Below are 25,049 nucleotides of genomic sequence, written 5' to 3'. Positions count from 1 at the left end.
TTAACGCGCTATTTCGGGATTTCCAACCGTTAACTAACTACCCCACATTACTGATTGACGTGGAATACAACCACGCCAAATTCTTATAGCCGAATCCTCAGAGAAGTCGTATAAATTTGGCATGCATATTTGGTTAGCTCCTCGTATACCTGCGCAGTGCAAAAAAAAAAAAAAAATCAAAGCCGCTTTCACGTAACGAGAAGAATGGTTGAAACGCGAAGCTTACTGTGCGCGAAATTAGGCGACGTTTGCGATTGATTCGTTTGAGTTCGATTTACTTGGGGGTTAGAGCAGCTTGGAGCAGATCGAAACTGTTTCGACCGTGTCAGAACGGCGCAATCCCATGCTCGTCGGCTTTTAACGCGAGGGACCCAGTTTCGATTCCGGCCGCGAGAGGAGTGATAGGCGGAGGAGAGAAACGTTTATTGGAGCGGAAAATGCTGTTGTGCCGGCCTTCGTATATTCCGGATAGCCGCGAGTCGTGGCAGCCGCTCTTGCCCGAGACACAAGGTCAACCTGCGTCACTCCGTCCCACTGCTCCAAGGAGAAGAAGGGACGGGATTTGGGTAGCAGGGGCAAGCCCAGACTAGGTGGTACTACGTGGGGTTGGAGATTTTACACCATGGGCATTCGTAGGAGTACATGGTTGGTGAGATTCTGTATAGAATTGTTGTGTCTTAGAATGCCTGGGTTTGTAGTCGTCGCCAAGGCGTGTGTTCTTAACGATATGGACGACAAGCAGCTCCTCTGGACAACAGCACGACAACCTGCAACAAGCCATCAACGACACGCTCGAACACTTAGAGCAACGATGACTCACGTGCGCCCCTAACAAATCCGCCCATCCCGTCCTCCGGGCTGGAACACGCGGTCAACAGCGAGAAGCGTTTTTATTTTTGTTTATTAATCATCATCACCGTCATGTGCTCTCCCATTGTGTAAAGTTGGCTTTTCTGCAGGGGGTTGAGGTTATAACACTGCCATCAGTGAGGCCAAGAAAGCTTCGTTTTAAAAATTTCTTAAGATTTTGTGCCAAACTGAACTCGTTGCCAAAGTTATCTTCTTTTCGTCTTAACCATACATTACGTGGTCTCCGGTGAAGCAGTGAAGCTGTGCTTATCCTGCCACAGGTGTTTTCTTTCGTTGTTTATCTACCGCGAATCATATGCAGTCCTCTTTGCATGTTTGCGGTCTTGAGTGCTGTCAGCGCAGAACAAAATAGTGCCCCCGATGAGATGGACGTACGGGACACCAGGACCAACACCGTAAATTCCGGAAGGGTCCCGATTAAGGGTCGTTGGTCCTAAACAAAGTGCCCTTTTCAAGGGAAGCTTCAGTGTCCTCACTGATGCCGTTGTACGCCCTGCAGGAAAGCCAACTTTCTCTGACGTGGGTGAAGTGAAGGAAGAAAACGGTTCCCGTGGCCGGAATCGGACCTGGGTCCCCCGCGTTATGAAGCCGGCGTTTATCCGATCGCTCCATTTCCACACGGTCGAAGCGAAAACCGAGCAGCAGGCACCGATTCGCGCCGTGAACCCGAAACCCAAACGTCAGGCGTATACGGAGTGCACACCCGAGAGTTGCCGTGGGTATTCTGGAAAAGTGGTGCGTACCTCCAGAGTAGCACGCACTCGCAGTGTGGGATTGGCCAACCAAAGAATCCACCACGAGAAAGTTTCGAGTTCAACCATCGTCGTCGTTAGACGGACGGGTGCATGGTTTTTTTTTTTTTTTTTTCAGACGCCATATTTAAAAGGAAACGTCTAGCCCTTATGAAGTCTAAAGAGCGATTCCCTGTCCATCCATACTTGAGCGCGCGCAACCTGGGCCCCGCAGGCGAGCGCAGCAGGCGTGCGACGTTCTCGAGGCTGCGCAGGATGGACTCCGGCCGTCGACCGCGCACGTACACGCCGTCTATCTCGACCTCCTGGAGCAGCGCCGAGGCGGCCGGCTCGCTCAGCTGTCGCAGCGCCGACGAGAAGTCGTGGCTGTGCATCTCCACGTCCCACAGCGAGAAGCTGCGCACTCGGCCGCTCCTCAGCAGCATCTGCGCATGCGCGTGTGTGCACCTTTTCAAGGTTTTGGGTGCGCTGTCTTTTTAACCTTGTTGTCGTGTCGCCATTGTGCAGGACGGACGACCGCATCCCAAGTTATTCGACAGTACTGGCACAAACCGGAGAAATGACCTCCCGCGGCATTCCGCCGGCATGCACGTACGTGCATGCACACAAACGCGGATCGTCGATCCAATGCAGTGTCGGATTTACCGTTAACAGCGGACGAAGCTTAGAAATTACTTGGCTTCGCGCGTTACACATCCTGTCCCGTCCAGGGTTTACATGCCCGCTATATGCCGTTGTTCCTTTCAAAGCCCAACTGTTGGTGCTGCCAATCGCCCGGCGGGCGCAGCACCCAAGGAGGCTGGGCGCAGCACCCAGCCTCCTCACGACTGTGTATCAATTTTATACCCACACGTGACAGGCTATATCCGTCAAGGATCGATAGGATCTGCGGTAATCAATCAATCAATCAATCAATCAATCAATCAATCAATCAATCAATCAATCAATCAATCAATCAATCAATCAATCAATCAATCAATCTGCTGAGTGAAAAAATAGTCTCAACCGCGTTCCTCGTGGTTCGCGAACCTTTATGAGCAAATGACTTCAGCCAGCACCCACTGCAGCGCAGGTAGCGAGAAACGCGGGTTGTTCATAAAATGTAAGCCGCTGCACAGAGTGGGAAGCAGTTTTCCCCTCACGCTCAGGTCGTCGACGCGCACGTCCGGCGTGAGTTTGTCGCGAGCCCTTGGCGACATCTGGATGACAGTCTCGATGAGGTCCTCTACCAGGTCGCTGGGGAAGCAGTGGAACGGATTGCTCTCCGGCGAGCGGCCACCGTCGTCGGGGGGCTTTCGCGCCGTCATGATCAGCAGCACCACCTTGCGCAGGCATCGCGCCTTCAACGTGACGCAGTCGTCCAGCCGTTTGAAGCACCTGGAGGGGAAAAGGAGAAAAGAAAAACTCTTTTTAAGGGCGAAGCTGTTTAGCAAATCGCAATTTTTTGTGTCTGCAGTTAAGAATACCAAGAAATTGCCGAACACGCGCACGTGAGTGTGGGCCTCGCGGTCATCGCCCAGTGTCACCCGCGCATGTTTGCAAGCCAAGCATACCCACTTTGGAGAATGGCAAAAAATTGGCCGAAAAAAAAAAAAAAAAACTTCAGCGTCCGCCGTTTAGTCCTAGACCAGTCATAGTGTACGCCCCTCCAAGGTGATGTCCAATGATTATCACTACCAAAAAAATGAAGGAAGCTCACAACAATGATGGGGTGAAGGTCGTTGCGGCAGCAGCGAAGAAGCAAATCGGCTGTAACTTTAGGCTTAAACCATCGTGTTGTTCGTGAAGGTTGAGCCCAACTTTGCTACCTTCAAGTCCTACGCGTAAGTGTGAGCTTCATTTATTCTTTCAAGACGCTAGTGGCGTTCACCAAGAAAACGACTGCTGTGCACACACTCTGGCGTTAGCACGTGCACAGAAAGTTGACTTAAAAGAAAAGCCCTCAAAAAATGATGTTCTGGCTTCACTTATACAGACAATTCCTTTAGAAAATCTGTGAAATAATGAAGTGGGAAAAGATCCGACGTTTCGAAACTGTTCCGGCATTGCGGAAAGTAAAGTCTGCGAGGGAGTCGGAAGAAAGCAAAGGAGTTCATTTTGCCGGAGCACGAAAACGGGGTGAGGAGTCTACGAGAGAATGCCGGCAGGAAGGAAGAAAATGCATAAAACGGCGCCCAATGATAGAGCGGAGCCAGTTAGCCAGTTAAAAGATGCTTTGGTCATCTTTTGTGATCACAGAAAGACGGGGCAAGTATCCTCTTTATAACAACGCATTGATTAGCCGAGAGACAGGTAACATGGGCGTCAGCAGAGGGACCCGCCGCGGTGGCTCAGTGGCTAAGGCGTTGCGCTGCTGAGCACGAGGTCGCGGGTTCGATTCCCGGCCGCGGCGGCCGGTTTTCTGATGGAGGCGAAAAGCAAAAACGCCCGTGTGTACGAGATTTCGGCGCACGATAAAGATCCCCAGGTGGTCAAAATTAATCCGGAGCCCTCCACTACGGCGCGCCTCATCGCCTGCGTTGCGTCGGCGCGTTAAACCCCTCAATCAATCAATCAATCAGTCAGCAGAGGAGTGCAGAATGGGCACTTGCTCCCCCTCATTCTTCCCTAATCTTCCTCAGCCCCACTACTCTATTCAAGCTTGCTAATTTTTTCCGCTGACCCGCCGCGGTGGCTCGCCACGGTGGAATGAGGCACTTCTGTTGGGCTTTCTTCAGCGAGAACGCAAGCAGGCCCCGCAAGAAGCCAGCCACCCCTGGACACATTTATCGTGCAAGTTCTGCCTGTGGTATTTTTTTCTGACAAACCGTTTTTTTTTTTTTCTTCGGAAAACTGCGCACCTACTTTGTCCATTCCCGGATTAAGCGCTAATCACATAGAGCGATTTTGCAAGCGATTTGGGGAGCGACCACGGTGTAAGATGGAGTGGGAGCGACGCGACTACTACTAGCGACGAACTACTTTTCACCGCGGACCAAATCGCTCATCGAATCGCTCGGTTCTGGGTCACCAGAACACGTCGCTCACCTCCCGGAAGTGGCCGCCTCAGCGACTAGCCAATACGAGAGCCGTAAGGGGCGCAGCTTCTGGCTAGGGAGAAAACGAGGGGAAGGGGCGAGCGGCGGCACAAAGCATCCCAGAAAAGTACGACCCTCTGCTTACTGAAATACTACGTTTATTTCCCGTTTTTGTGACAAATGCACGCATAAAAAAACCTTGGCCGTGTGTACTTCGACAATCGTATTATGTGCTGTGCGGCAATATTGGGATCGCGTTTCGAAGTCGCTCGCGCGATCGCTCTCATGTGGCTGCCTCAACGAGCGATTGGGACGAGCGATGGCGGATCCCCGTCGCGTCGCTCGCAAAAATCGCTCCATGTGTTAGCGCTTTAGCTATGCCTCGGTTATTTGTTATCGACCCCCTCGCCTAGCGGCAGGTGCTGAGCCCCTCAATGAGCGTGTCAAACGTACCGTATTCAAAAATCTGGCTTTCATGCGTTTGCCCTGCGAAGCATTCTAATCGGCAGCTGCTGCTGGTAGTCGGAACACACATTTACTCTTTCCGGAGATCTTTGCTAAAGCTCCAAGGTCATGACTGCAAGGAACGAGGCTACGGTGCAATTGTTAATCCGTCCCGACCCCTCATCCCCCACCGTGTTTAACACAGAAGGCCAGAGGATACGTTTATTGTGGGTATGCTAAGCGGACCGCTTAGCATAACCACAATAAACGTATCCGTCCATTGCACGGTGCTGAGATGCGCACGCTTCGTTTTGCGACTCGAGCAAGAACATTTGGGTGTGTGCTCGAAAGCGTTTGCCGAATGTCGTGGTCGAAACTCTTCTGGCCCCGCTGTTATCTCTCGCTACCACTTTTCCTCCGTAAAGGCCCGTTCACACTTCCGATAAAGCGACGCGATTTTTGTCGCTTTCGTCTCTCAGCGATCACTTCGTCGTTTGGTATCGACCAATTTTTGTCGCCGCGACAGAAATCGCGTCGCTTTATCGGAAGTGTGAATGGGCCTTTACGGAGGAAAAGACGTACTGAAGACGTACTTGCGACTCCCGTTCGAAAGGAGAAGAATTCGTTCCACACCTCCCTTTTTTTGCTCTGTTGCTAGCTTCGAAAGCTTTTTTAAAGAAAATCCAGATGTGGACTTTAATGTCGCGCCTTGTTTGATAAAGAAGAGAAAACATTCCGAGCTGGTCGAGATCCCGCACCCGAAGTTATTTCTACCATCATTGCCGCCCGTGCGCAAACTCCACAATCTCGGAACCGTCTCCATGCATCGCTTCACCCTCCAATCATCTATCGCCGGAAACTCCATCGAACCGAAAAGTGTGGCCCCAGTCTTTCGCGTTCAAAACTTTTCGGTAGAGTCACTTTTCGGAAAAACAGGGCAATCGAACCTGATTCATTGCTGATTTCTTGTGCTTTTTTCTGGTTATTTAAAACAAATCTTGTTCCACGTAGCCCTGGCTTTAACACGGCCCATGAAGTTGGCCCGTTACGTGCGTTGTATATGCTTATTGGATAATTTATTGGGTTAGTTTGTTCTAACCTTATACTCGGTAAATCATATATTTTAAAATAGCTTCACCGAAAGTTGCATTTTTGTTTTTTGCTTGCGTTTTGGATGGGCGCCCGTCGGGTTTACACCGGGAGAGGGATTCAACAAGTCTGGCGATGTTGATCGGGCTAAAGCTAGGCCTTTTACATATAAAAATGCATCAGTACAAAAACGAACAGTATACATCATGTTAATTTACTTTTCTTTGCGTGCTATGTTAAAAAATACACGCTTTAAATATGGAGATCTTACGTTCACAGGTGCAGCAGCACATGCCGTCTCCTGACGGAAACAATAAGCGCGCACAAGATAAAACCGGAAGAAGGCTTTACGCGCCCACATTCAGAGAACAAGGAGGCAGCAGGACAGCTTGCCACAGAATTCGGTGTTCTGCGAATCATTGGCCGAACACTCCGGAACTGTGGGAGAATAATCATGGCATCGTCATCCCTTAATCAGTGGGCTCTCTGCTATCAGCAGATGAAAAATTTGGAGACGCCCCCGCATTAGTCTTACTTTTATTCCATCACATGAAGGCGTTGAGGGAACGAGCAAGATTTCAAAACGATTTTAAGAAATTTTAAGATTTTAACAAACACTGCCATTTGGAAAACTTCGACTGTGAAACTAAACTTTGGCGTCGAGCGTGAAAGAACGTGGGCTTTATTAAATACTTCGATAAATAAATAAAATGAGATACAAGGTGATATCACCCCGCCGCGGTGGCTCCGTGGCCAAGGCCTTGTGCTGCCCAGCCCAAGGATCCCGGCCGCGGTAGCCTCTTTTCTGATACAGGCGAGAAGTGAAAACGCCTGCTTTTTTGAAATTTCGGTGCGCGTTAAAGATCCCCAGATGACCAAAATTAATCCGGAGCCCACCACTACGGCGCGTTAAACACCACAATCAATCAATTACATCCCGATATCAGTCGCACTCTGAAAACGGCCGTCATGCTCCCCGCGACATGTTGTCGTGATCGAGCGTTCGTTGAACGTGATTTCACGTGTGAAAGCCTGGCTTCGTTCAACGGTGTCCGACAACCGTCTGGCTGCACTCGGCATGCTTCAGTTGCATTCGTGAAAAATAATTGCGAGTGAGATGCAGACAGCGCTCACAGAGATAACATTGGGGAAGAGATAACCACTATGTGATGCGCGTGCCTCTAGACGCAGGTTGTTTATATTTGTCGAGCAGATTTAGGGGAAATCCCCAAGGTGAAGCAAGTTTCTGTGAAGTATATTTATGGGTGAGGGTGAGAAAGGGTTCCCGCAAAAAAAAAGACCAACTTATCGCAATCTTGTCTTAATGCATCCTTTAATTTTACATGATTATCTGATCGGTGCGAGACAATTTCGCCTAAAAAACTGTGCCTTCGATAGAAAATGTTGCCGTTATGTAACACATGCTGCAGCCGTTTCTTATTGTGATGTATGAGTGTTAGTAAGCATCCTGAAACTTAATGCTTAAAATTCCTTATTTTCAGAAACCTAATAACACGAACAACCTTTCTTCGTTGGATGCTGCGGAATTTTAAATTTTTGCCCCCTCCCCCCCTTCCTCCCCGCTCTTACGGCGGCGCAACGGGTATGCCCCCCTTGAAACAAAATCCTGCCGACGCCCATGCTGACAGCTAATCAACTCCACACGCTGCGCGAGTATACCTTACGGGAATATCGCAACCTCTCGTGCACTTAGGGCATTTATTTACATTCTCAAATTTTCCGCGGAGTGGTGCGGACGAAGGAGAAACGACCGTCCCGAGCACTCGTGCCTGGTGGTTAGTGACTCTACGAACGTGACGTGGGCTTGCCATAGCAGCACTTCATGTCCACGGCTATGACATAGCCACTGCGTATTCCCTCTGGCGCTACCTAGCAATCTTTGCTCGGCACAAAGGCCACGGAAAGAGAAAGAGAGTAATGGTGACGGCGATGTTAGCCGACCCATCGCGCCCATGTCGCCACGCCAGATAAGAAGAACAAACAAGATAGAAAAACATAAAAACGAAAACTATATCGAATGAATTCACATCAGTGAACGTTGATTGTAGGCGAACATCTTTTAATCTGAGAGCGTAATTCACGACGACCCGAATGGTTGGCCGGATCACCACAGCTATTCGCGGAAGCACATACGCATCATCCGCGGAGGTCTACATTGGACGGTGAGCCCGCAAAGCTCGTGCAAAGCAAACTTGCACAAAAGGCCGCAACGCAACCGCCGGCGGAACAGGAAACATTGGATTTACGTGTAACACGGCAAGGCGAAAGGGCGTTTCTCAAGGCGGGAAAATATTTAGCAAGAACGATATCCGTTGCCATAAACGTTCGCTTACATTTGAACATTGCTCAAGACGTACAGCACGCGCGTAAACCGATTGACAGCTTGTGCGCACCGATTTCGAGAAAGCGCGGGTAATCAAAAGGCGAGCATTACGATCGAACAAATTCCTTGGCATGTACACCTTGTCCTCTGTCAAGGAATATTTTATCACACTGTGAACCGCCTTCTTCCTTGTTCTGTGTCTTCGGTGGTTCCAAGCCCACTTTCACTGAAAACCGCCTGATCACGCTCAAAAACAAATTTGTCTAATGGCTGCCTGACGATCCACTAAGAGAGTGAAACGGCCACAGGCGACCGTTGATAACAAAAAAGTGGACCTAGCTGCGCCACTGACTTCAAACCACGAGGATTTTACAGACACCAGCTTGCTGTCACCCCACTCGAACATTTGGTTCTTAGAAGAAAAAGCAAAGACCCCTGCGCTCACCGAAGCGCCGTGTCCCTCATACTCCGCTGCCTTCAAAGTGTTTCGTCTCACTCAAGTCGTCGATCGGTTTCGCTTTGGCAGAGCCGGTGGAGGGAAAAGCGCGGCAGAGAAAGGAAAGAGGTCGGCGTGTGTTTGACGCCATCTCCGAGGCAACCAGTTGCCGATGCACTTTTTGGCGTGCCACTTGGCAAAAGACGGGCGCATGGAAGACAATCGCAGCACAGGCACTCCGCGAACACCTGTCGCCATCGATTACGGAAGCTATCGACGCTATGCTGGACATTGATCAGCAGTGCTATAACACGGCACGTCGCCAACCAGCGCTCTAAAATAACACGCGGGGACCGTTAACGCGGTAAGCTGCACGGGAATAATTTGCGGGCCGCATTGGGTTTCATAACCTCAAAATTTGTTTCACGAAAAATGGCTACGGCTTAGCTCCGCTAACCTAGGATATGCAAAGCAAAAGCTTGGCTTAGTCTGGTTGAGTCTTGCTTTCGCTTGGTTAAACTTTGATTTAGCTGTATTGTCGACCACGCCTCAAAGCCGTTCGGTTCCGTGCAACGCTCACAGAAGGAGGCCGGGCGAACGCGGCGTTCATTCATGGCGAACGCACCGTTCCTTTTCGCCGGGCGCGAGACGAGCCGCGTTGCTCGAAACGACCCAGCGCCGCATGCATGGGAGGCTGCGGGGGTGGTCGGCTGCCTCGGCCGCAGCGGGGGTGGCGACCGCTGTCGGTCGCCACCGCCAGGCGTATAATATTAAAGACTATTAAAGACGATAGCCTTTCCTGGCCTTTCTTGGCACATTGCCTTTCTGCCTTCCACATAATTAAACGTCCCGGTCAAAAAAAAGTGAGAAAATGTTTGAACATGAAGTATATATACGCAAGACCGTTCCAAGCAAACATATCTAGAAACGCTGGATCCGAACTACTGAAACCGCTGCCATGGCTCATTCAGGTCGACATTGTTTAACGCAATGGAAACCTCAGGCATAGTTGAAGCAAAATATAGGTACTTACTCAGGGAACCAGCGTATTTTCTAAGTTAAGAATACGCGATAGCATGAAAAGGGACGCGCTAAAAACAGCGTTGAAGATAGGCAAACTCTGCGACAAAAGCAGCTCGAACGCGGGAAAATTGAAGTGAGTCGAGCAAACCTCCGTTGCATTCATCATGGGAGTAGCGAGGCTGGCGTGAGGGGCCGGAGGGAGGCAGAGGAGAAGGGTGTCACGTGGCAGGGCGCAAAAAGGCGATTTGCAGCGGATCAAGCAGATACGCGGCCGATTTTTTTGCAGACGTGCTCGATCGGTGGTAAAATTACCAACCACGACGAAGGGTATGATCACAACGTCTTCCTCCCTTTACGTCCTCCCAACCGCCAACCCAAGACGTGTGACCCGTTGACCCAGGCCTACAGGACAACGCACCGACCGCGGCCGGCTATACGCCCCACCGAGGCTTTCAGGAGTGTAATGTATGAAGGTCGACGTTTGAAGGGGAGGCATTTGTAGGAATATTAAAATTTTTGTGTCGGGTGCATTTTAGACAGTGCCAGATTACATGCTGAAGATCGGCGAATGTAGAGTGCGCGCAGTATACTGCGTATACACAACATACTCTACCCGATCCCTACTGCGCATACTTTACTGCGCAGTAGGGATGAGGTAGAGTATTTTTTTTTTCTTTTTGAGGTATGGCTAGCGTTGGCAAAACATTTGTTTACGAAAATTTCGGCTGATCTTGGGAGCGGGGACCGAGAGGGTAGAAAGCCGGTTGAACTCTCTCTCTCTCTCTCTCTCTCTTGTACCGTACACGAGCTACACTGCTGGCGGGATCGGGCCAGGGATGGGTCGGAGTCACGCTGGGGACGTGTGCGGATTGAGTACTAATCGTGTTTCAACCAACAGTGCGCTCGCGCTCAGTAAAGGCGAGCATCAATAGACATGTTGAATCGCCACCACCGATGAGAGCGTTTCGCAGAGAAAGTAAACGAGGTGTATAAATTTTACTAAGCTCTCGTTGCCAGTAACATTCGCATTTGGGTAGCTGCTGAGGTTTGTATCCCGAGTGAAGTTTGAATTGGTGGTGCATCTGTCCCTGCGCTCAGCTACGAATCATACCTATTGGTCATCGTTACGTCACTGCATTTGTGCTTTATAACAACGATAATTACTTGACGTTGTCTCACCTTATTCTATTTGGTTGGGCATTTCGTGAAGACCGACAGAATACAAGTGGCTCTGTGAAACGGTGATGTATTAATTGCTTTTTAGTACGAAGTAAAAACAAATTTTCATGCTCTGGAAGAGAACCACTTCGGCTTCACGGCACTCGTCTTGTCTTTTCTGTTGTGTCGGTGAAGAAAGGTCGAGGTGGACTGCCGCCACTGTACGTACAATGAATTCTAGCTGCATGCGTTATCTGTGGTGCAGGTTTCTATCAAATCAATTGTTTCTTCAGCATAGCTCATAGATACCCCGCTTTGCATTTCTGTCTGCGCTCCGTATACTCTTGACGTGTAGATCCTGTCTGGCGGTAATCAGAGAACGCGGGGCTTGCCTAGAGCGGCACTCTTGACAGCTGACAGTAAGTGCGACCTCTTCGACGTTCGTATCTCGCGCCCTTATCGACGAAGGCCCAGAGATGCACGACGTGGGTTAATCGGTCTCGAGTACGGGACAAGACATCTTCCGATAAGGGCAAGACAAGCGTAAACCTGCAGGTCAACACAATGCCCCGCCGCCGTTTCTGCGAGTTGTGCAACGGACGCAGGTTTCGATCTTGCTTCGTGCTGTGCCACACCGTTTGTGGAACACACCGCTGACTTGGCGACGCTGCTGCGAGCGGAAGAGGGAAAATGTCCACCCGAGGACTTTTACCGCGGTAAGTCCGGCAGCGGGCGTTTTGCTCGTCCTGAGCGGGTATCTTTTGGACATGCCGCTCGTATCCGGAACGGCGGCTTGCTATCGCCAAAGGCGACGGAGAACAACGGTCAGCGTCGAGATTGAGAGAACTGCATTTTAGTAGACGGAGGCGTTCTTGCCAGAAATATTTTGGAATTTTATTTGGGATCATTTTAAGTAAATGACTAAAATTCACGTATTCAGCAAATTAACCGTGCTAATGGCGGATGCGTGCGTGTAAGACTGAAGGGAACGCTGGGCAGCGGCTTATGTACGAAACTACGAATAGCCTCAACGAATCGTGTATCTCGGTCGCAAATGTGGATTTACTTGCACGAACGACATTTAAGAATGCTTCCAGGGGAAATCCTTTATAACCCGTCGATTTCAATGTATGGCTTGACCTTACATGCTCATATATATATATATATATATATATATATATATATATATATATATATATATATATATATATATATATATATCAGGGTGTCGAACCGAAAAAAATACCGGTTCGGTTACGGTTCGGGTTCGGGTGAAATAATTTCGTTCCGGTTCAGTTCCGGTTCGACAAAATCACGTACCGAACCGGTTCGCGAACCGGTTCGGGAGCTTGAACCGGTTCGCGAACCGGTTCGATGAGTTGAATTATCCCTGAAATTAGAAAAAAAACATTTACTAGTTTAAAACGACCGTCAAATCAAAACAGAAACTAACATTCAAAATGCTGCTGCTCCCCAAGGGCAGTGGCGCAATTGCAAAGGAAACTTTAAACAATTAGGAGATATTAGAAAAACACATGAAGTGGCGACGATTTACCAGCTTCTTTATTGCTCAGACTTTATGTTGTCCTACAAAATATTCATAAAGCCAACGCCAAGAGATATGATGGTGGGATATATTTTCTATCCTTTCCTTTTTTGTTGAAATCGCAATTGTCGCTATGCAATCGCCCATCACGCTAACCTTGAAGCCTTAAATTTAGTTCTGCGTACTGGCGTGTTCAAATACCAGCGCCTAATACCAATGGCGCACATTTTTTTATATTTGTAACAAAACAGAAAAATCCTACAACAGGCACATAAATACTACCAATGAATTAGAATATTTGGTCACCCTGAATAATTTGTTAGCTGTCACCTTATCGAATGTGTTAGCTACACTTTTGTTAAAAGTAAGCTTTAGTTAACGCTCAGTCACTGCATTATTGCTCTGACCACTGCAATTCCTTTTGCAATACCGAAAGTGTGCATTACAATCAGTATGTCATCGTACCGCCTGAACCCCTACCATCGTTCCGTGTGCTACATTGCGGAATTTTATAACAGATAATGCGGTTACAAAATGAAAGGGAAATTTGACACGTGGAGCATGAGATGGGACTTTTTGGGTAGACGCTCTTTAATTCGTCCACAGCAGTACTCCCCTCCGGAACGAGTAGCAGTAGAAGCAATGTAGCGAGTTGGGCAAACGGCTTAGCAAACGGCTTAGCCACTGAGCAGCTCCTGCGGTCACACTTGTCAAGTATTAATAATTTGCAGGTGTCGGACCTTTTAAACAAATTATGAAACGCAAAAAGTTTGCACTCATCGGGTGTGAGCTTTCGCTGTTGCGCAGTGGAGCACTCCTGCAGCCTGATTGCTCCAATGAAGTCGCAGCTAGGGAAGGGCAAAGTCGTTTTATATCCCCTGCAAGCTGCCGAGAATGACATTTCGTTCGGTCAGCTTGCACTACGCTCGCGCCTCCAGCAGCAACAGACCAATGCTACATTGGTGCTCATTCATTTCCCCTGTTGTTACATAGAGCGTGATAGTGTTCAATTGTCTGGAGGGGAAAGTGCGCGAGCAAGTACGAAGTTGATGGTACGTGAAAGAAAAAAAGGCCTGAATTGCATTGACTGTGCAATGTCAACAACAGAGGGTCGAACAGTTTCGGCATGAACCGGTAACCGTTATTTCTTTTTCCGGTTCAGTTCCGGTTCGGATTCAGCGTGCTCAAAAAATAACGGTTCGGGTTCGGGTTCAGTTCCGGAAAAAATACCGGTTCGGTTCCGGTTTTCGATTCGGTTCGGTTCCGGTTCGACACCCTGATATATATATATATATATATATATATATATATATATATATATATATATATATATATATATATATATATATATATATATATATATATATATATATATATATATTGCCACGGGACGGGACAATACCCGCGCCGGCATCGTCCACCACTAAGGACGACAAGGAAGAAGATGGGTGCGGGGCGCAGCGAGCCCGGGCTCGGAATGGCTGCCTGTAAATAGTCGTGTAAATACATCGCTTCATCGCCCCATGGTTCGTGTCATATGCCGCCACGTTACATTTGGTGAGGGTGCGGGTTCGTCATCCCCATCCTGGCCCCAGCATCGCATCGCATCGGCGTGGACGCAGCCGCCAAGGACAACGAAGCTGCGCCGGGCCGCCCCAGCCCAGACGAGACCAGACCAAGACGATTTCCCCCGCCCCGTGTCCCCAGCCCACAAGACCCGAACGAAGACCAGCCGAGACGAGCCGACCCAGACACGCCGACGATGTGTTCCCCCGCCCTTCCGTCCGACGTGGCTCGAGGACCTTCGGTGCTTCGTCACGGCTGACGCCATTGCTCTTGCTGGGCCAGGCATCATCAACGTCGTCATCCTCATCCGTGGCGGCAAGTGATTCGTCACTGCATTTTTCATCTCATCCGCATTCAATCGCCAATTTGCCTCTGCGTCGACCGGGACGGTCTTCATCGACCGGGGAGGTGATGCCACGGGACGGGACAATACCCGCGCCGGCATCGTCCACCACTAAGGACGACAAGGAAGAAGATGGGTGCGGGGCGCAGCGAGCCCGGGCTCGGAATGGCTGCCTGTAAATAGTCGTGTAAATACATCGCTTCATCGCCCCATGGTTCGTGTCATATGCCGCCACGTTACAATATATATATATATATATATATATATATATATATATATATATATATATATATATATATATATATATATATATATATATATATATATATATATATATATATTAAGACTCCATTCAAGAGCTCTGGCAAGGCCATCTTCGGAAATTACGCCGTACGCATCCCCTGTTCAGCAAAATGTTTTGTCTTATTAGGTTATATAGTACTAAGGTTTGAAAGAACTTGTTGAATCATGTATACACACCCGGTAAATAGTTATCCTGCTAGCAAGGGCTTAGCTGGCAAATAAGGATTGGTTGATCACTCCCATGTACTATGCGAAAAATAATCTACCCGAGACGCCTTTGAACGATATATGGGAACGCATACTAAAAATAATCGATCCGGTACGTCTTTTAACGATACCACATCACTAGAAACTCATGTCCTTCATTACCAAAGTGTTATCAATGTTTTATTTACCCACCTATACTATTATGAAGCTTAAACAAAGGTCCAGCTGCTAGACCTGAATGAATTTAATGAATAAGGAAATTATGATAGTGTTGTGTCTCGTCATAATGCACGACCCGTCTAATACGTTTTTTTTTGTAGATTCAAAATTTTTCACGCATATATTTCACGTTAATTTAATATGCACTGAATTTTTTTATCTCTAAACAGTGTGCAATGAGATTCAAAATCTATAAAATCTCAATCCTGTTCACTTGAATCCTGTTATCGAGGGCAATGTAAGCTAGGAACATCTCCCCCTTTTAGGAGGCTGAGCCCAAGGACGCGAGTTCGATTCCCGGCCGCGGCGGCCGCTTTTCTAATGGAGGCGAAAAGAAAAAACGCCCGTGTGTTGAGATTTCGGCGCACGTTAAAGACCCCCAGGTGGTCCAAATTATTGCGGAGCCCTGCACTACGGCGCGCCTCATCGCCTGAGTAGCGTTGGCGCGTTAAACCTCACAACCAACCAATCAACCGCTTTTAGGAACTTGTCCCCCTCACTAACCAGCGTAACAGTAGCATGAACGAAGTGATATCCCCCCTCCCCCCCCCCCCCTCCAAAAAAAAAAAAGAAATATCGAACCGGTGGCCCCATGTGCACCAGAATTACACCCCAACTGTCCTTAACGCTTCTTCTCTAGCCAATACGGCACGAGGTTCTTTTGACGAGTGCACTTGCACACACAAAAGAAAACTGTCGCAGCGTGCACTAGGGGTGCAAGGCTGGAGAAACAGCGGAGCTGGGGGTCGACCTAGTTTTTTTTTTCAGTTTTGCTAAGTTTTGTTAGGTTTTGCGGCGTTCTTGCAAGGGTAGGCTAATTGTTGAGAGGTGAGGCCAAATTTAGCCGGATTTTACAAGGCCGTCCCGGTCGGTCCCCGACACTGACAGGGGATGCCAGGGGGGAAGACGCTAGGTCGAGCTCCAGATCGGCTGTTCCTCCAGCCTTGCATCATTAGTGCAAGCTACGCCAGTTTTTTTTTTTTTTTTTTTTTGCGTTTCAGCAGCCTAAAAAGGACTATCACCTTTAAAATGGTATAGTAAGGGCTGCGCATACGCATGCGCCCCTTGTGCTCACACTCGAGCAGGCGCGAAAGCCGGCTTCACTGTTACAATGCCCTGTCTGCAATGGTGCACCTTTAAAGGCGGCGCAGTTCTTTTCTTGATTTTTTTTTAGCGCCCGCCACCGGACCAAGCTTAAACTTAAACAGCTCCGCTGTTAAAATTTTCCCACTGAAATAACGCAAGGATCACGTTCTGTAATTTTAAAAGATATGCCTTCCTGCGCAACGCTGCGGAATGATTAATGTTGAATCAGAGACAGGTCGGAGCCGGTCCACTTGGCAGGCGATAAACTATCTTCGAAGGCACGATATCAGATTCTCCAGGTCGTCATATCGTGCATCCTGCCGCGTTTCTTTGCCCCCGAAGTGTCCCGACTCCCTACTCTTCGGCTGGAGTTCCTTGCCGTTGCAGTCAAACGTGCAGCTGACATGAATCCTGGCGTTGATTCGACGCCTTTCAACTTCGCCCTGCAAGACGAATTATAAGAGGGAGCGCCGGTCTAGTCCCCTCGTCATATCTGCTATTTGGGCGAGGTAAATGTCGAGGTATTCATCACAATGCACTAACGTATGATGAAAAAGCAAGACGGGTCCACCGATGCATTTCCCCCGTGTAATACTTCTGAAGCACTGCGAAAAGTGAGCTGGTGACAGTTGTTCTCGATCGAAGCTAAAGGCGTCCATCAAGGTTTCCAGAGCACATGCAGCTGACGCATTGCTGCAATAACCTGGGCGCCCAACAGAGAGCGAACAGGGGACGGCGCTTGCGACGCGGAAGAAGCTGTGGAGTGCCCGGAAAGTGTTTCGGAGAATCGGTCATTTTCTTGTCGCACATGTATCGAGCCGGGGGCCAAGTGAGTCATTTGTTCGTGCATAGTATAGAAGTTCCATAGCACATTACAGCATTTCTTTGCATACGTGATCCTTCAGAATATGTAAGTACATCGTGACTGAGCATCAACATTGTCATCGCCATCATCAAAATCCTTCGCGGGATGCACGAACATCTCTCTGGTTGCGATCCAGCCGCTCGTATGCACTGAGTCAGCAAATCTATTTTTGGCAGCAGAGTTATCTGACAGCACCTCGTAGTGCAGTAAACATTCATACAGATGACGTACGGGGATAAGAGCCTAATACGCATTTTGCAACGAAGCTTTCCCCCCCTTTTTTTTTTTTTTTGCGTTCGCCAAAGGCAGCTCCCCTCTTCCTCACTTCGGCGCACCTTGACCCTTGGTCCACCTGTTCGGCTCCGGCGCTTCATATTTTGATATAAGATGACGTAGGGACGTATAGAAGATAACACATATAGCATTTTAAAAAAATGGCCGCTTATCTGCTCATTTCGTTGCAAATATCGACGCAAGACGATAGTCGACTGGCGCCTCTAGCAAGTAAATGCATCCCTTCTCTTTACCGCTCACCTCTCATGCTGTTTTTCTCCAGTCTCGTTCCTTCCAAGACACGCTACAGGTTTGTTCAAGTCAATCTAAATTTACCGCGTACTACTGCTCCAAGTCGGGCGCCTCGATGCCAGCGCTGCCACACGGCGGAGACGCGCGTGAATCGAGGTACCCGATTACAACGTTTATAGAACCACGTTGCCCTACTCCACGAGCGTTCCAAGCGAAACGCGAAACCTATATAGTGAAACCTTTCGTTGCCGTTGCCATTAGAATTTTATAGCTTCGCCAGGAGGTAGCGCGGGGAACAGCATGCGAGGGTTTTTGCAGTTGACGTATTATTTTATTTGCTATCGCAAAAAGCAGGCATCCGTGAATTTGTTAATAAAGTAACACTGCATATATCACTCATGTATTGATTTTCTGCCTTATATTTGAGTAATGTTTTGTTCTTGTTCAACAATGTTGACAAGTATGAACATTAACACCGGACTTAGACGTTTAGATTTGGCTGTGATTAAATAAGACTATTATGCAGCACCTGTGTTGCTTTGGCCGGCTGGCCGAATCGACTAACAGACAGACAGACATACAGACAAGCCAGTACCAGATTGGTTGGATTTTCTAGGGCCGTTAATTACTCTAAAGTGATGATTAAATGACAAAGCCTAGCCGGAGGCACGGCTATTATGTTTATATCGGTGTGTGTTGTACCACATGCAGCGTGTGGTTTATTTTTGAGTTGTACGTGTGTAATGAAGAAATTGTAACAAAGAAAGTTGTACGTGTGTAATAAAGAAATGTGTATGTGGTAATAAAGAAAAAAAAAGACCAAAATAATCCCGTTCAAGTAGCCCAAGAAAGATTATCGTGCTTAGAAGTCTTCCCAGCAATGTTTTCATGTCTAAAAGTGAAGCCGACTTTAGCTTAGTCTTTGTAAGTTGGCTTTCCCATGTCGTGTGCTGCACGGTGAAGCCTACTCACAATACCGCCGATCCCTTCCCCGGAGCGACGGCGCAGGTTTGGCGGGAGTTTGGCGCTGACTAAAATCCACGAACAGGTATACGCTGGTCATCCGCCTTCACAGAGTGGAATGGCGCTGATATTCTTTTTCATAGAATTCTTTTGTACACTCCTATCGCTACATTATAGACGAGAAATGGTAATTTGTTATACCATTCCTCATATATTCATAAGAAATAGGGTACACACATTCGTTGATGATTTGAAGGACCAGCAAAGCTGAGAAGTCCCCGTTTAATAAGATTTTTTTTTACGAATGTGCACCTTGGACCACCGTCCAAACAACAGTAATATCAAACGGGTGCGACGAACTAAACGAGACAGTTTGCGGTTTATCTGAGCTAATTAGGCTAATGAAACTTGGTAGTGTTATAGAGTTTTACCTTATCAGACAAGCACGGGGACAATTCGTTTCATGACGGTTTTTCCGAACCTGGTGATCCTGCTAGAATGGCACGAAATGCAGCAGGTTATTGTTATTTGTGTTGAAATTGAGCCTGCAAATTATTAATGACCCGAGACTGGGTTAAAGCTGCTCACGGTTACGACGCTGTCTGGGCAGACAAATTTCGTACACTTCGTTTCGAGGTGGTTGTGGGAGAACTCCAGCTACAGTCGTTTTCTGGAGTAGCTAGCACATCGTAGACGCAGCGGACAGGAATTCCCAAGCGCCTACGACTCCACCTTGAACTATCTAAATTAAATAAAGTACGTGATCCCTTTGCACAGACAATTTCGGCTTAGCGGTGAAATGTAATTTCTTTTTGTCTAAAATATGTGCGTAGAGCGTTTGTGAGAGATTTAGATATGAAATTGACTTTGCTGAAAATCATATTTGTTCGCGGCGACAACGACGGTCGTGAAAGATCCAGGCGAAAGTGACACTATGCTGTAAAATGGCAGTTGACCTTTCTCAAATAAAGCCGCCGAGTGTATAAACCTTGTGGGTGAGCAAGCCTGCAATCAAGCAAGTAAGCAAACAAGCCTGCAAATACGGAAGCGAGCAAGCAAGCCTGCAGCCATTTTTATCGTGGGGCGCGTATAACCTTGATCTCGTTTAAGGTAAAAAAATTCAGGGAAGCTTGCACTCACGTGCAAGACTTGAATGGGGAAATTGTTATAGGTGAGCATTGCCGTACACATAGTTAAGTGTCAGTATCATTGTTTATTTCCATAGTTGTGGGGCAAGTAATCGTCGCCATATTCATCGAAGAGGTCGTCGTCTTCTTTGCGGCCAGTGGAGGATAAAAAGTCATCCTCAGCACTGCAGACTTCCCCCAGCTAAACTGGCGAAGCTTGCGCTAAGTCGCGCAAGGCTCGAACAATTGCGAAGCTGCAAGATTTCTCATACGTGAGCACTGAAGGACCCATCACCACGCACTTGTACAAGTCTGAACTTGTTTATTTACATGCTCCGTCGTTGCTTTGCCATGTGCTAGTAGTAGACATCGTCATATACATCGATATCGTTCCTCATGCCAAGAGCGCTTGACAAAGGCGCTGGAGGGTTTTTCTATTTTTCGCTAAAGCCACTGCGCGAGCCGGGGACTCGGCGGTCGCTGCAAGGCATACGAGCGCTCGGCATTTTTTTTTTTAGCTCCTCGTCGTTTTTGCCAGTTTTTTTTTTTTTTATACACGAAAGTGTTTTATGCCTGGATCACGGAGAAAGAATAAAATAGGAGGGGAAACTGAGCTTCCTGGGGCAGCCTGATAACGTCACATGCACTTGGCGAACGTCAAGTTTCCGGCATCTGGCGGCAAGCGAAGGAAGTGCGCGGTCATCGCCACGCCTAGAGCCACTTATTTAGTGGCTCTAGCCCCGCCCGGCGCGAGTGCTGTTCGCGCTCGCCCAGTCCAACCCGGCCGCGGCATCGCGTCGACATTTCGCCGGGCCGCCGAAACATTCCGTGGCCGAAGCGAGAGTGTGTGCGCTCTTCTGCGCTTCCGTTGGCTGAAGAGCCCGCCTTCGCGTTTAATTTTCTGCCAAATTTAAACCGGCCGGTACGAGCGAATAAAAGGGGCGTTTTCTTTTAATGCGTAAGCAATCTTGCGCGAGCACCAAGCCCAAAATACAAACCTGTAAACGCAAAAAAATGTAAAACCTGTAAACGCACGGCTTGTCTCGCGTGCGATGCCAGTTTATGACGCGCGCACGCGCGCGCGCGCTACGTTTGAGATAAACGCGCGTTCCGTCCTCGCGTCGCGCATAGCGATGCTGCAAACAACAGTATTGCTTTTAGTACATTCAACCAGGTGCCGCTGTCAAATTGTTCGCCGCCGCAGCTTCGGAGCTCCGTACGTCGCCGTAGTTATAATTGTGACATTGTCTGGTCGCTCGATCGCGCCTGCTGCAATGGGCGTTTCCTCTCCTATATATTCTTGCTCCGTGGCCTGGATACACAAGCATTTGAGTGACGTCATATCCGCCACAGAAATGACGCCAGTACACCTTTGCCGAAGTGACCTGACAGCAGGACGTCGCTCGCCAAGCACACCCACAAGACAGCTGCCGACCCGCTAATCATGCTCATTTCGCTGCAGGTTTCGCTGCACATTTCACTTTCGTGTTTTACCGATTCCTATGACAGAGGAATCAAATTATTAAACGAAGCTGTTGGGCAAGTTGGGGCATTATGATTGAAAAAATTTACACCATCTTCCCGCGAGGGGAACCATGGGGTAGATGCGACGCATCGGGGGTTGCCGTTGCGTTATTCAAATCATCGGACGATGTCATCGGAGCGCCGGCGGCGGAACGACTGAGCGGATGAGAGAGAGCAGCGCATAGCAGCGCATAGCAGCGCATAACAGCGCATGCGTATGTGTTAACCGAGCGCAAGCGCGAGCGCAAGCGCGAGCGCAAGCTGCGCGCTAACGCACAGCTGGCACGGCGACGGGAGCGAGCAGACCGCGCTGACGCACAGATGGTGCTGCGGTGAGAGCGGCGGAGCGCACAGCTGCCGCGCCGAGGATGCGGACTACGCCGCGACAACGACGCGGGACGAGGCGAGTTAAAGAGATGCTTCGCATCTAAAATAGAACGCGACTTGGACAACGACAGTAAAGAAGGACGACGGGACAAGCGCTCACTTGCAACTAACATTTATTGAAGCATAGTCTCATATTTATACATACAGTAATACCTCGTTAACTCGAAGTAGAAAAAACCGAAAAATATTTCGAGATAAGCGGATTTTCTAGATAAGCAAAATTGCGCGAAATGCCATGGAACGTCGAGTTCTTTGCAAAAAAAGGCGCTACTACTTACCAGCTCTTCAACAGCAGCTTCCAATCTTGCTTTTCATAGAGGTTTGAAAGAGAAAAAAAAAACATACAAGAGACGTTCACCAGCGGGGTTTTGTGGCACTGCAATTTTACTTAACAGAAAAGAACTGCGTAATGCTGGTCTGCTCTGCGGTCGCACTCGGGCCTAGTGAGGAGTCTTCTAGCTGCTTGACGCATTGCATGAGCCGATTTTCCCCGCCGCTGCACTGAACCTTATTTCGCATCAACAGCAGCAGCAAATTCCTCGTTTCGGCAGATGTCTGCACCTCTCGTGGGTGTTCGTCGTCGTCGCCCACGTCTTCGTCGTCCTTTCCTTTTTAAGGCCATTTCAATGACTGCGGCGTCCGTAAGTTCTCCTGTCACGGGCACATCCTGTTCCCATAGAGCGTTCTCCTGAAAGGTCACGTCACTTTCGGTGGCACTACTATGGGTAAGCTTTATCCCCTCTTGAGAGAGTTCCTCACAATATGTTCCTCATGCACAATCGGGGAAATTTTCGTTCCACTCTCCATCAAGAATTCGAGATATCCGCAGTTTGGCCCAAAAATACTTCGAAATAAACGACAACAAATACATGGGACGTATAGGAAATGGTTTCAGTGCCGCAGAAAATTTCGACTTAGCCGATTTTTCGAGATATGCGAGTTCGAGTTAATGAGGTATTACTGTATATCATTAGGAGCATGCGCACTAGGGTACACTAAATGGAAGGCATCAAACAGAGGACACGATCAAAGTGACGTTTTCAAAAACTCAAACTCACTGGCACGCAAAAGCACAGATGTATCGCTGACGCACTTGTCCCCTTTCTGCTTAATGTAAAACGCTTCCAAGAGCTCCCTCATCACTTGATTGTCACCTTGCGTCCGTCGAATCAAGTGGCTTCCCGCCCATGCGGGGAACGAGGTATCGGAACTCGCCACCAACCACAACGAGACGGCGAACGCAGTCGCGCGAGGATTAGCTGGCCGCGCGGCAGCAGTTGAATCGTCTGCAGAGTGGTGGACCGAGACGAAGGACAGGTACGATACCTTTCAGGGTATCACCAAATATTATAGAAATTGTAAAAGGGTGCTGGCACCGCCTCACCCAGAGCTAACCAGGGAGGAAGCGTCCACGTTCAGACAGCTGCAGACGAATTCACTGATGACCCCGGTCGTCATGAAGCACATACAGCCAGAACTCTATACGGACGACACGTGCGTGTTGTGTAACAATGCTAGGGCCTCGACCGCCCATTTACTCTGGGACTGTGAAGTGCGACCTAACGAGGCGGCGACCAGGACAGACCTGCCGCCGTGGATCCAAGAAGCAGTGCGCAGTTGTGACAAGGACACTCAACTATCAGCCGTCCAGCAGGTCCTGGCGGCCCTCGAAAAGCAGCACCGGAGCGAAAGCTGCGGGGCGACGCCCTCCCTTACGGGGCAGCGGCGTCCAACTCCGTAGGGAGTAGCGAAGGTGTGGTCCGAGTAGGGGTGACGTCGGGATCGACGAGTGGCTACGTCCGGGCGCAGTGTACACACTGTGTCTGTTGCAGGCACTCAACAAAGTCTTTCTTCCTTCCTTCCTTCCTTCCCTCATCATTGTATTATCACTCCTGCCGAGAATTCTAACCTGCTCAAAGAAAGGTATGCATTTTTCCAAAAGACTGACAGGCCTGAATTTTTTATTGAAGCATCGTCTCATATTTACACATGTATCATTAGGAGCATGCGCACTAGGGTACACTAAATGGAAGGAATCACAATCAAATGGAAATGGAAGAGGAAACAATCAAAGTGACGTTTTCAAAAACTCGAACTCGCTGGCACGCAAAGAAGCATGCCAAGCGCCTTTTGCCCTGTGACGTCGGGTGGTTTACGAGATACCGCTTTCATGCAGGGAGGCCTACATCGGCCAGGTCGGCGCACTTACTAACAGAACACTAACCAGTTACTTGTCCCAGTATTGACTAGGTACTTAGTTGCTTTTACTAACTGGTCATGCATGATCTAGTAAAAAGCTAAGCGTGACAATGTGGATCTGCTGAGTGCGCAGCGCGACATAGACCCATTCATCACGCACAAATCACACGTGGACAATCAACAAATAAATTGAGCAAGAAAGCCAACGGGACGCACGAGGAGAGCGAGTATTACTTAGTTACCTTAGAAATACATCTGCTCTTCTTGCTTTTATAGCCAGCAGCGGAAAGAACCCCTAAGAGAGTCGGTGGGCCTGTCGTCAAATTCAAATATTTTAGCGATTATTTTAGAATTATGCACTTTAATGTGAGAATATACAAGACAGCATGTGGATTTGCAAAAACTTTTTAATCGTGATTTGGTGTAAAAAAAGAGCTGTAGTTATTATGTTCAATAATTCATAGAATTTGTTACTTCAGTGAATGTTAGTATCAAACCAGCAGCAGTTACTAAGTGCACGGTCTCGGTTCCACACTTAGTGGTAGGACCTACCTACCGTTCTGGGAGGTAGTAAACTCCGTAAGGAGTTAGTAAATACAGCCGTTACTACCCTTTTACGAGCTTTTTTGTTAAGAGTGTGTGAATGACCGGGCACGCGAGCATAGTTCTCTTAACAATAATACGCGCACACATTTACCAGCGAATTGCGAAGATTGCAGGCCTGTCAGTTCTGTCAGTGGCGAGGGAGCTCTTGGAAGCGTTTTATATTAAGCAGAAAGTGGACAAGTTCGTCAGCGATACATCTGTGCTTTTGCGTGCCAGCGAGTTCGAGTTTTTGAAAACGTCCCTTTGATCGTGTCCTCTGCTTGATGCCTTCCATTTAGTGTACCCTAGTGCGCATGCTCCTAATGATACATATATAAATATGAGACGATGCTTCAATAAATGTTAGTTGCAAGTGAGCGCTTGTCCCGTCGTCCTTCTTTACTGTAGTTGTCCAAGTCGCGCTCTATTTTTCAATCAGAGGAATCAACCAGAGTTTTCTTTTTTTTTTCC

The 25,049-nt window shown here is 48.5% G+C and overlaps 2 protein-coding genes across 7 annotated transcripts in view; one reads left to right on the top strand and one right to left on the bottom strand.

Annotated features, from left to right (window-relative positions):
* Window positions 1-25,049, bottom strand: part of LOC144174245 (uncharacterized) — a 60,606-nt gene that overhangs the window by 21,983 nt on the left and 13,574 nt on the right. For 4 of the 5 annotated variants that reach the window (XM_077702823.1, XM_077702825.1, XM_077702822.1 and 1 more), the window contains exons 2-3: window positions 2,765-2,999; window positions 1,809-2,047 (exon numbers count right to left, since the gene is read on the bottom strand). In XM_077702823.1, coding sequence (XP_077558949.1) covers window positions 1,809-2,047; window positions 2,765-2,999 — 474 coding nt within the window. Of the gene's footprint in view, window positions 1-1,808; window positions 2,048-2,764; window positions 3,000-8,961; window positions 9,078-25,049 lie in introns of those variants that run through there. The other variant, XM_077702824.1, reaches the window with a different exon arrangement.
* LOC144174246 (choline/ethanolamine kinase) overlaps window positions 11,704-25,049 on the top strand; it is a 134,456-nt gene continuing 121,110 nt past the window's right edge. Inside the window, exon 1 of one of the 2 annotated variants that reach the window (XM_077702832.1) lies at window positions 11,704-11,849. In XM_077702832.1, the coding sequence (XP_077558958.1) occupies window positions 11,824-11,849 (26 nt within the window). In that variant the 5' untranslated portion in view covers window positions 11,704-11,823. The remainder of the gene's footprint in view (window positions 11,850-25,049) is intronic. The other variant, XM_077702833.1, reaches the window with a different exon arrangement.

The sequence above is a fragment of the Haemaphysalis longicornis genome, unplaced genomic scaffold (assembly GCF_048455015.1).
Source record: "Haemaphysalis longicornis isolate Haplotype H1 unplaced genomic scaffold, Haemaphysalis longicornis Haplotype H1 scaffold_3, whole genome shotgun sequence".
Classification (NCBI taxonomy): Eukaryota; Metazoa; Arthropoda; class Arachnida; order Ixodida; family Ixodidae; genus Haemaphysalis; species Haemaphysalis longicornis.
The sequence above is the reverse complement of the archived record's forward strand: the minus strand, read 5'-3'. Positions and strand labels throughout refer to the sequence as shown.